This window comes from Ostrinia nubilalis, chromosome 4 (assembly GCF_963855985.1).
Source record: "Ostrinia nubilalis chromosome 4, ilOstNubi1.1, whole genome shotgun sequence".
Lineage (NCBI taxonomy): Eukaryota > Metazoa > Arthropoda > Insecta > Lepidoptera > Crambidae > Ostrinia > Ostrinia nubilalis.
The window spans coordinates 7,277,747-7,290,182 of record NC_087091.1 but is presented as its reverse complement, the minus strand read 5'-3'; the positions used below and the strand labels follow the sequence as shown (position 1 = coordinate 7,290,182).

General features: G+C 36.3%; 1 protein-coding gene and 1 long non-coding RNA gene across 7 annotated transcripts in view; both read left to right on the top strand.

Moving 5' to 3' along the window:
- The window catches only part of LOC135088609 (uncharacterized), a 136,725-nt gene that overhangs the window by 23,523 nt on the left and 100,766 nt on the right, over positions 1–12,436 (top strand). The window lies entirely within an intron of this gene.
- Positions 1–12,436, top strand: part of LOC135088559 (2-oxoglutarate dehydrogenase complex component E1) — a 40,614-nt gene that overhangs the window by 8,074 nt on the left and 20,104 nt on the right. For 3 of the 6 annotated variants that reach the window (XM_063983401.1, XM_063983397.1, XM_063983398.1), the window contains exons 6-10: positions 1,622–1,754; positions 4,682–4,760; positions 5,129–5,305; positions 6,676–6,824; positions 11,661–11,746. In XM_063983401.1, the coding sequence (XP_063839471.1) occupies positions 1,622–1,754; positions 4,682–4,760; positions 5,129–5,305; positions 6,676–6,824; positions 11,661–11,746 (624 nt within the window). Of the gene's footprint in view, positions 1–510; positions 629–1,621; positions 1,755–3,213; positions 3,317–4,681; positions 4,761–5,128; positions 5,306–6,675; positions 6,825–11,660; positions 11,747–12,436 lie in introns of all 6 variants that reach the window. The other 3 variants (XM_063983402.1, XM_063983400.1, XM_063983399.1) reach the window with 2 other exon arrangements.

The following is a 12,436-nucleotide window of genomic DNA, read 5'->3' as shown; positions in this document are numbered from 1 at the left end:
AAATCATAACCGATAAGTTAATATCGGTGTTAAGTTGATACGCAACTAAGCCATCTTTAGAATATACGAAAGCCGATAAAACGTCATTATCAAAACTCTTGCAAAACAATGTACGGCTGTTTTAAATAGGCTATATTAATCAAATCAGAAATTAATCATAGATTAGAATACAAACTTATGAATTGTTTCGATAAGGCGACAGAAATTCTAAGATTTAATTATGTATTTATATTCGATGCAACTGCATGTGTAATAATTGGCATTGCGGTTTCGTTGGTGACATTATTGTGATCGAGTCCAAATTGTAAACCACGACCTGGCGACTGTAAAAAAATAGGCACCACGTTGGGCGCCATCAATTGTTAAAACCCCACGTTGGGCGCCAACATTTGTTTCGAACCCCACGTTGGGCGCCAACTTATTTTGTTGGTGCAAATGAACGCGATGTCGTCGGGTCGTGGTTGCGACTGCTTGGGCTATAGTGACGATGTGGTGGCGGGTGCGTGGCAGGCTCGCGGTCACCTGGCGGCCGACGTGGACCCGCTCGGCATCACGACGGCCAACCTGCCCCAACTGGGCATGCGCGCTCCAAGCTCCGAGCTCATCATGAGGAAATATTTCAAATTTGGTACGCTTCAGTCGAACGAGAAGTGTCGCTCTCGAGATATTTGGAAGCAATCACTTTCGTAAAAGATCATGCCATACAACTAACTAGCTAAGCGTTGTTTTGCGTGTCACATGATTGTTGTTTTACATTCAGCGATAATATTGCATACATATGTACCTACATACCAAAAAGACCGCGACGAGCGACTGCGGCGATCCTCTTTTCTCGGATAAACTTGTTATGGTGATTGTTTTCAATTACGAAATTAAAGTAGGTTCATTTTATGATTAAATTTCGTAATGCACAAAATTGTATAAAATTTTTGTTTGTTTATGTAACTCAAAAGATTTATATGTATATGCATGTGTATGAGACATTACGCTGTTACAGATATTCCTAGTTAACTTGTTTGCTGTAGTATATCATATTAAAAATCGTTTTAGTAGAGTAATTACCTAACACTACAGTTATTCGTTTCACAAAATTATTCCGCCGTTTGAACTAAAAGTAACAAAACATAGCTTACATTGTGTTCCAAGTGTTCCTTCTAAATTTTTTTCTACTAACCATCTCTGCGGACCGATGTCAAAAGAATTGCTAGTCTCAAAAATGATATTTACCAAAAGTACCTAATCATAGGTATTTTAAATAGTTTTTAGCTTCACGTTAGCATGCGTACTAGAGTACAATTTGTATTTATTGGTTATATTTGGTTAGGTTTCTTTATTTTCTTTTATTTTTTTATTACGGTTGGCTGATTTTCAAGGTGGCTCATATATTTTAGCTTATATATTTTGGGGAACAGCGAAGTACCTATTACGTGAATAAACAAAATGAAATATTTCCTTCGAAATGCTAATACATTTTCCTCGTAGCTCGGGCGGTAGCCTTATCTCTAGATCTAATAAAATGTGACCCGTTTGCAACTAAACTCGGAGTGTGGCTTTTTGAGTATCGTGAGCCTGTGCACATCGCACTGTCATTACAATGTCGATTGTTTTCACGTGGCCATAGTCCCGGGGTCACCTCGTGGCGCACCTCGATCCCCTGGGCATCTCGACCGGGGATCCCACCTCGAGCGGCGACTGGCACGGCGGCTTGCGCGCCTTCGCCAACGAGGCGGTTATTAGACAACACGTGCGATTCGGTATGAAGTGTTCCAATACCAACATATTGCTATTGAGGTTCAGCGGGATGTCAACTGGCATTGCATTCAACCTTACACCATGTCTATTCAAATGCGACAAGTTATCTAATCTACAAGACGCTGTCGCGATCATGTTAGCTCATTTAAGATAAAGATGCTCTTATCGCGGTGAAGCATTGTTATGGAGAGATATGATTATACACAAACGTCCTAGGCGCCGTTTTTGAGCGCAAACCAGTTAACATTTTCTTAATTTTCAATTAGCAATATGAGTTTCTAAATCGGTATAGGGCTCAAAGCTTCGTTTCCACACGCAATGTGACAGCACAAGCTCTCTACATAAGGGCAGTCCGTCCTTCTGTCTTGTCGCCTTATTACACTAGTAGAAGGGCTTAGAATTTGGTACCTCTGGCTTTTAGTTTGGTGCTTGGTTTTATAAATTGTAGTTTTGGAATTTGAACACCTTACGCGGTGCTTGGGCTGTATAATTTTTATAGCATAATTTTATGATCTATTCAAATTATTTTTATATTATGTAAATGAGTTCAATCCTATTTTTGTACCGTATAAATGTGTATTTTATGTAAGTATAATTATATTCCGTCTTATTTGTAAATACATATAATAATATTAATAAAATTGAGACTAGCTTTTTGAATAAACGTTCGGTCGGCTTTCTACAAACTAATATGTAACACAATTAACAGTCAATATTGTTTACATTAGGAGTTCAAGGTGTTAATACGATTAATAATGTATTGATAGTTTTTATACACTATATTCACTAATGCAAATCATATTCCTTTACTAGAATAATCTGAATGTATAGTACTGTTTAGTTAATCCCTGCAATCCTACATAGACGTAACTTGAATGTTACATTGTAAATGTACTATTAAAATTAGAATAAGTCACTGAGTAGGTAGGATGACCCGTAGAAAATATGTCCGATCGGTTTATGTGTTGTCTTTTTTTTTTCGTCCGTGTATGATACAACAATTTTGAGGTGAAGCCCCTCACAGATGTCATCGTAATAGTGATAATATCCAACGCTTTATGTTCACGTTATCATCCACACTTGACAAGAAATAATTCTTGTCGGCAAGGTACTTTAATTCGGCGCACATTGTTTTGTTGTCAAATAAACTACTGTTGAGTTGAGGGAAATGTATTTAAATGTGTATCTATATTTATATGCACCAGAAGGAGTCTTCAACACACTCTTACGAGTGGACATGCCGTTTTTATATTTTATTTATTAACTTTAAGTTCAAATATTATAATGTGTATGAAGCTTATAATGTCATACTAAACCAATTTTGTCAGGCTTTGAAGTGTTTGTTTGAACATGTATTATATTTAATTTCGCTTATTATATTAAAAATATACAACTAACATCAATATAATAACAGCAGTCACACTTGCATACTAAACCAGTATATTATGAACTAAAAAACAGATCCGAGGACACCATATAGCGAAACTCGACCCGTTGGATATAGCAAACATCGATTCGACGACTAAAAACCCGCGGGAGGTGATACACAACAGCTACAGATTCGGTAAGGAGACGCATTGAAGCACCCTGGCCCGTCGGTGTCCTCCGGTAGTTATGGCGGCGCGATCAAGGCGATACTTTATGAACAGATCTCGAAGGCCTATATTACGATACGCTCAAGACAAGATTCAATCTCAAGCATAGATTCCACCGTTTTTTGAGGCATGGTAGTTCGACGAACCCTGACATTTGCTGTGATTTGCTATTGGGGTGAGCCTACTCCTAACAAGCATTATATTTACCTTTCCAGTTACCTTATGGGATTAATAACGGGACCATTACTAATGTTCTTAAAAAACAGCCTTTGGCTGAAAAATATTTATACTAATCCCAGGAAAAAATGTATGCTTGAGTTGGAATCGAGTTGGAGCGTCGTTTCGTAATACGGGCTCAACACCTTCATTTAGAAACTGTCTCCTTCATTTTCTATTTCAAACTGTTTTTTAAAAAATCTTTGGACTTTGACTTTATGTAAAAACAATACTCATTGCAAATATTGTTAGCTGAATGTCTGTAGCGGTTTAGGAGTATTATATTTACTTTATAATGTTTCTATGATTTGCCTTTTTGTAGTATGATTTCTGTTCGTAAACTATTTTAGCGTCTGAACGCCATAACTACGTACATTTGTCTCCATGTGTCCTAATGCACGGTACTAGGCAAGCATGCCATTTATACAGGTTTTATGTTTCCACACAGGCACAACACCTTTATCCATTTATGTATCTATTTATTGCACGTTATAAATATGAGCATGTTTATCATTGCATGGTAAGAAATGCATGTTTGCTTGAACATTATAAAAATAACATGGATATAATGCGTAATTAGATTCCTTTGTAAAAAATAGTACTAGTTAAGTGACATTGAAAAGCGTCTGAGGGTCACGTGGACAAACCTCATCTCTCGTTGGACCGTTTCCAATGAATCTTCGCGCTCGACTTCATTAAACATAGCTCCATGTGAATAGCCATTGGACAATTGGACTTGTGTAATATCATGGTTAATGCACGGTTTGGGGATAGATAGAGAGCTTGGATATTCGTAATATGTTTACCGGACCTCGTCATCGTTCATTGTCATGTGATAAAATACTAGTAAAGGGATATGACGTCACTACTCTTGAAGTACGCTTCTATATGTGCTTGTTCTGGGTTAATGATTCTCAACTGTTATTGAAAAATTTTACCCAAATACATCCATTTCATGTTTTGTTTTATTGCTGTAATGCATAACGATAATACTGTTTCGATTGTAAACCAGATAAGAAATGGGTGTATTTTCATAACGTCATTATGTATTTTAGTCTAGAATGTTATATTTTCATTCCCTGGACGTTCATACTCTCATGGGCACTTATGTATTTTAGATGAAGCTGATATGGACAGGGTATTTAAGCTACCCTCCACCACGTTCATTGGTGAAAAGGAGAAAGCCTTGCCTCTGAGGTAAATAAATTGAATAAACTTTACTAATCTAATAGATAATGACAATGTAAAGGGAAAGTAAAATAACATCTGGTGTATTATGAACTTAGGTATTATTTATGTGTTTAATTAAAGCATTAAGTAAGTAAAACAGTAAATTTTCTCAGCGAATTGTTTACGTTCTCATATTTAACCAGATGTGTGAAACTTGATTGCCTTAATTAGTTTCTTTATTGGTAGCCTCAATACAATTTAAAATTAAGTCAATACTATATAATTTACCGATATCTGGTCATGATCTTAGTTACCTTGATAACGGGTCATTGTTCTTTGAAGGTTCCTAGACTGAATATAATTATGAGTAATTAATTTTATATTTTTTGCTAAAGGGAAATTCTGAACCGCCTGGAAGCTGCGTACTGCGACAATATCGGCATTGAGTTCATGTTCATTAACTCGTTGGAGCAATGCAACTGGATCAGGCAACGTATGGAGCCCCCGAATGTTACCAAAATGAGCCCCGACCAGAAGAGGCTGATCCTGGCCCGTCTTACCAGGTCTGCAGGGTAAGTATTGAAAATTTCATTCGATATTGATAACACAGCCGTGTGGTGACGGCAGAGTAGAATACATTTGTCACCAACCCCTACTCTTCCCGCGGGTGTCGTAAGAGGCGACTTAGGGACTACACATCAAACAGAGAATGGGCAGCAGCGCTCTCTGAAAAACATCAATCTTTTAAACTGCGATCTCCAACCCGCCTGCCAAGCGTGGAGATTATGGCAAAACCCTCCACTATAGTGGAGGAGGCTCATAGTCCAGCAGTGGACTGTAAAGGGCTGTTGATGATGATGATGATTGATAACACACAATGTGTCAATAATGATTACTCACAACTACACTTTAGATTTCGTGACAATTGATCGCCAATCGATTGGTATCACTTTTACCAAATCTTTATGAGATATGATACTCAAAAATTATGTTCGTGATGATTAACGAACACTTTGTGTGTCTCCTAACTTTTTAAACTTATCGAAAATCTCTGAAAAAGGTGCTGCTGAAATATAAAGCTTCAAACATTACCATCTAATGCATTGCAGTTGTTAAAGACAAAAACAAACTCATTTTCATTACATAACATTTAAATAGTTGCTGGCAAGAAGTTGATGTAGTAGATGAGTCGGTAGTGTCTCTAGTATCACAGGTCAAGATTTGTACCGGTCTGATTGCCAGCATAGTCTAATTAAAGAATGTAATTAATTGGGATCACGCATGTTTAGTATCTACATTATGTAAACATGATAATCTAGACATTCCTTGTTTGTTATGGGAAGTGAAAACTGTTTTAAGTCTTATTTTGAGAGAGAAAAGACAATAGAATAATAATAGAGTTTCAAGATGTTAAAAATGTGGAGCGTTCAAAATTGAACACTATAGCTTAGCCATGAGGTTTATTGTCCCTTTGACATCGACAGCCAAGTCGTGTTGACATTGACATTGGAAGCAGCCATGTGTCTCACTTCAGCGCTGGAAGCAATTATCTGTTTACTGGGTGACCTTACGTGTAAACAGTGACTACAGTTATACAGCTCCTTTTACGATTGCTTTACGAGTTTCCGTATTGATCTCTCTTTGAAAATAGCTGTTCTTTCAAAGCTTGTACTTTTGATAACTTCAAATGCAAGATGTACAGATATTTGATATATTTTTGGAGAAATCTAGAAATTGATATTTGCGATTGATAGATAAAAGACGAGTTTATTTGATTAATAGTTCAGCCATGGGCTAAATAATAAGTTAACACTTTCCTGGTGGTACCAAAATGATTTTTACTTTAGTTAGATAAAACCAATGATAAAATATTTTCTCTTGGCCAGTTAAAGGGTTAAGTACAGCAGTGACTGCAACATCTAATAAATTAATTTTCCTTTAGATTCGAGAACTTCCTCGCCAAGAAATGGTCATCAGAGAAGCGTTTCGGCCTGGAGGGCTGCGAGATCCTCATCCCGGCCATGAAGCAGGTCATTGACGTGTCCACTCGTCTGGGTGTTGAGTCCATCATCATGGGAATGCCCCATAGAGGTTGGTTTATTTTATACTATGAGACTCACGCATACCCTAGACCAGGGTTTCCCAATTATTTTTTGCCAAGGAACCCTAATTGATTATAGTTTTCCTAGCGGAACCTCCGTACTACTCCGCCTGCAAGCCCTGCCCCTCCCTTGCGTAAACAAGTCGGTGCGAGCGAACAACGTCGTTCACGAAACATGGGATAATATTTTTTACGGAACCCTTGCGGCCTTTCCACGGAACCCCAGGGTTCCGCGGACCACCTTTCGGGATCCGCTGCTCTAGACTTAGGCCCAGAACAGACGGTGAAACGCAACTGCAATGAAACTGCAACTGCTAGTTACTTTTAAGTTTAGTTGCATCTAAGTTTCTGCCATAGCGTCCGTTGAGAGACCACACATGACGCGACCAGTTTGAAACTTTCAGTTTCGGTTTCATTCATAAGCAGGGTGTCCACATTCTGGAAAGTCAGGGAAAATCAGGGAAAAGTCAGGGAAGATCATAGCAGTCAGGGAAAGTCAGTGAAATAGAGGGGTCACCTGGAAAGTCATTGAAACATTGAGATTTTGTCTACCAAAACACTGTTTGTCTCCTGAAATTTCCCAGTGTTTGTAAAATGAGGGATTTAATTAATTTATGCTCTAGAAAGACCTTTGGTCTTGACTATCGAAGCATTTTTTTTTCAGGTTTGGAGTGATCTACATTATGACTTTGTTTTCAACCGACTTCAAAAAAGGAGGAGGTTCTCAATTCGACCCGTGTTTTTTTTTTTTTTTTTTCTATGTTTGTTACGCGATAACTCCGCCAATTATGAACCGATTTGAACAAATCTTTTTTCGGCGTATATGTAATACCTCAAGGGTGGTCCCATTTAAATTTAATAATAAAAAAAACAACCCCCAAGGGTGGAAAATTGGGGATGAACTTTTTTATACGCAATATCTCCGCCGATTATAAACCAATTTGAACGATTATTTTTTTGTTGAATAGGTATTATCAAAAGGGTGGTTTCATGCGAATTTGAAGAAAATATTTCACCCCCAAGGGTGGAAAATTGGGGATGAACTTTTTTATACGCAATATCTCCGCCGATTATGAACCAATTTTTTTTGGTCTCAGTTTACTGCCTACCTTCAGTGGTAACATCAAGGTAATAATTAGTTAACTAAAAAGCAAGAAATAAGTAAAATTTTATAAAAAAAAAAATAAAACCGACTCCAAAAAACCTACACTAAAACGTAGAAAAATAATTACTAATTACCTTACTTATTTATTAGGACGAATTATTAATATTTATGTAGGTATACCATGATTGATACTTCTGGAGTCGGTGCCAAGATTATGAAACATGTAAAGTTTGCCTGCACCGACTCCAGAAGTATCAATCATGGTATACCTACATAAATATTATTAATTATAAAATTTTATTAGTCATAATTATATTACTCCTTTTTAGTTTTTTATCTAATGAAGTGGATTGATCTAAATTATGACATAATTTTGTTCTTAATTAGATTACTTTCATATAGTTTTTTTTTCAGGATTAGAGTGATCTATGTTATGATTTTTTTTTTGTCATAACTAGATTACTCCTTTTTGTTTTAATAGTTGTACTTTTTTGTTTCAGTAAAATGATATATTTTCTATTGTCGATGTGAAAGTGCAACTTATAACTTATGTTTATTTATATTTTTTTTATAATTATTTATTGATTTGTTTATTGAGTGCAGACTAGTGAGCAGTTCACTGTGAGTGCTATTAATACAGGGTGGAAACGATAAGTGATCTCATTCGATTATTTCTAAACTACACAAGATATCGAAAAACTGATTATTGATCTTGAAAGTGCTTCACGAGCTCTTTCAAACGATATCAGTAATAGGTTACAGAATTAACTGGATCTATCCGAAAAGTCAACGTGTCCCAAAATTCAAGGATAAGCCGGCGCCGCAGGATGGACATAGTTATGACTACTTTAGGAAAAATAAGGAAAAAATCTATCTCAATTATTTTTTAAGTTACACAATAAATTACGAAATTCTTCGAATATTGACACCCTTTATGATATTTTACATTACCACGACCACCATTTTTTAAATATTTCTGTTTTTTTGTTTGTATTGGCAACTTAAGTAGGTAGTGTTGCTGTCCACCCCAACTCTTAAAACCCCCAGAATCCTTGCAGTTTTTACACAAAAGTTAATCAAAATATTTTATTTCCTTAAAATTTTGAACGATTTTTACTTTCACTCCACTTTGACTCATCGTTTTGTAAAAAAAAAGTATGAACACTACTGCAGCAAGTTTTTTTATAAAGTTGACGCAACTATCCAATATTCCAAAATGGTATAATACTCTAAGAAGTCTAGTCGCAAAAAAGATATGCGTACGATTTTTACAAGCACTTCGCTTGTTAGTTAGTATGAGATAAATCTTGCAACTGAATTTAAAACCAGTTCTCCTCATCCGATTGAGCTGAAATTTGGTACACTTATGTAAATACGATGAAAATGCAATATTATGGTACCAATCATTGAGCTGAATGGAGACTGGAGGTGGAATGGAGACTGGAGGTGGCCACAGGAACTTCTAAACGAAACGGCGGAATTGCATCTAGTTTGGGTTCGTTGGATATGTCTTTTAGAGCACTTTAATGCTAGATGATGTCCAGGGTCCTGATGATGAAGTCAATTATAATTTTCAAACAAAGTCAAGCTTGTTTTTAAAAAAGTTTTTTTTTATTACAACTTTATTTTAAACTTTTTAGTTGTTTCTCAATCTCATGGCCTAAGTGCTCGGGAAGACAAATCCAACGAACCCAAACTCGATAAGCTTCCGCCATTTCGTTTAGGACTTCCTATGGCCAGCTCCTGCCACCTCTTGACTTCATCATCAGGACCCTGGACATCATCTAGCACTAAAGTGCTCGAAAAGACAAGTCCAACGAACCCAAACTAGATGCAATTCCGCCGTTTCGTTAAGAGTTCCTATCTCAATGTCTCTCTGACTCTGACTCCATCCAGCTTAATGGTACCATAATATTGCATTGTCATCGTACTTACACAAGTATACCAAATTTCAGCTCAATCGGATGAGGAGAACTGGTTTTAAATTCAGTTGCAAGATTTATCCCATACTAACTAACAAGCGAAGTGCTTGTAAAAATGGTACGCATATCTTTTTTGCGACTAGGTTTCTTAGAGTATTATACCATTTTGGAATCTTGGATAGTTGCGTCAACTTTATAAAAAACTTGCCGCAGTAGTGTTCATACTTTTTTTTTTACAAAACGATGAGTCAAAGTGGAGTGAAAGTAAAAATCGTTCAAAATTTTAAGGAAATAACATATTTTGATTAACTTTTGTGTAAAAACTGCAGGGATTCTGGGGGTTTTAAGAGTTGGGGTGAACAGCAGCACTACTTAAGTTGCCGATATAAACAGAAAACCAGGAATAATTGAAAAATTGTGGTCGTGGTAATGTAAAATATCATAAGGGGTGTCAATTTTCATCGAATTTCATAATTTATTGTGTAAGTTAAAAAATAATTGAGATAGATTTTTTTCCTTATTTTTCCTAAAGTAGTCATGACTATGTCCATCCTGTGGCGTCGGCTTATCCTTGAATTTTGGGACACGTTGTATACATAGTTGGTCAGGGAATTTTGAAAAAATTGTCAGGGAAAGTCAGGGAAAAGTCAGGGAATTTTTTCGAACATTTGCAGTGGACACCCTGATAAGAATCATCAGAAACTTGCAGTTTCGTTGCAGTTGCGTTTCATCGTCTGTTCTGGGCCTTAGTCGGCCGATAGTTGAACCCGATTATAATTTTTATGCAGAATCGGGCGATACCAATGTGCGCACTTTCATACATGTTCATACTGTTCAAGAAGCCGACCCAACTATCAGCCGATAAAAAATCTGTAGTCTGCGACTAGGCTAAAAAGGTTAAAAAAAAATGTCTGTCGATCAGATATATATTTTTTATCTTCATGCTATTGCTCGCAAAAAGGATGATTCTGGCCAATACAAATCGCCCCGTTAAAAAAAGTAGTATTCACACTTCTTGATTGAAAATCAAGCTGCATACTTCGAGTGCTGCCAACTTTTTAAGAAAATCTATTCTAATAATGCGGACTCATTGCCATATTGTCACTTACATTGTAGCGACTTTAAAACACCACAACGTGTATGTTTCGTGATCTTGACTTTAAAATGTTTCGAAGTACTTTTATCAAAATCGATTAATTTTTTTAACAGTCATTAGGTAGGCAAGTTAATTACAACGTTGTACGCTTAATTTAATAGGCTTATATTATAATTAAGTAGCGATAGCCTGAACGTTAGTTGTTAGGCAACAATTCACTGTTCAGTCACGCTGAACTGATCGTCTGGTTCAAGGAAAAAACCTGCATAAAAAGCCTCAGTGCAAGGGGGTCACTAGTGAATTATAAACAGTTTCATGAAAGATGAGTACTAACTCGGTTATGTTGCAAACTGGTATTGTTTCTTGGGAAAATGAATCGTTTACTATGTTGTGAGGAACAATGACAGATTGATTCTATTCAATATAAGCCGAATTATTGGCGTGAATCTCTTTTTTCGTAGATTCATATTTTCACTCCATTTCAAATACAGACCTTTTACGGAATAGTATCAAATAGCTGTCATATTGTTGAATATAGCAACAGTACAATAATTATTATGTAACAACCGCTAAAATTGTTATAACCTTGCTAACCTTTGCCTCGTCACTGATTCAAGAGAAACAAGGCCAAAGGTATTTTATTGTTTTTTGGGATTTGTTGTCGGTTTATTTTTAAACATGTTATAAACTCGTTTCTTATCAGGTCGTCTGAACGTGTTGGCCAATGTTTGCCGCAAGCCCCTTCATCAGCTGTTCACGCAGTTTGCTGGGCTCGAAGCCGAGGATGACGTAAGTTAGAATTACCTACAGTTGACAGCATATTTGTCTACCAAAAATGACGTTTCCTCCATTGATATTGAACCTTACACTTAACTCATAAAGTCCAATTTTGAAGAGGGAAAGAACTGGGGAAGTTCGTCATTTTGGGGTACACTGTACAAATTGCGTGTAACTCATTAAAAAACATAATGGGAAATGCAAATTTTTGCTAGTCATTGACATGGTAACCACCTTCTAAGGTTATTCATAAACCATAGTATGCTTTACCTACGCAATCGCAGCGCTGACTTTTTTTAAAACCAAGTCATCCGTTTTATAGAAACTTTTTTGAAATATTGGTGTTTCGAATTTATTTTTCATTATTTAAAAGGTTTTCGAATCAATTTTGCGTTCATCTCATAGAACGCAAAATTCATTCAAAAGAATGCAAAAAAATAAATCAAAATACATAATTGAAAGGGGAATTAAAGTATTTCATTCAACACTACCCTTGATGTCATTTATGGCCGGTATAAATCGGTTGAAGTGTCTCACCTAAGATACGGTCAAACATAACAAGATTATAAATCGCAAGTGGACAAGCGCTGACATTTATCTAAATTGTTTGCCATTAACTTAACCGTTGCCATTGTATCGTAATCGATTATCACAATGGATGTGCGCTTTTGTTTTACTAAGAGTTATCGCTGAAGTGTGGCT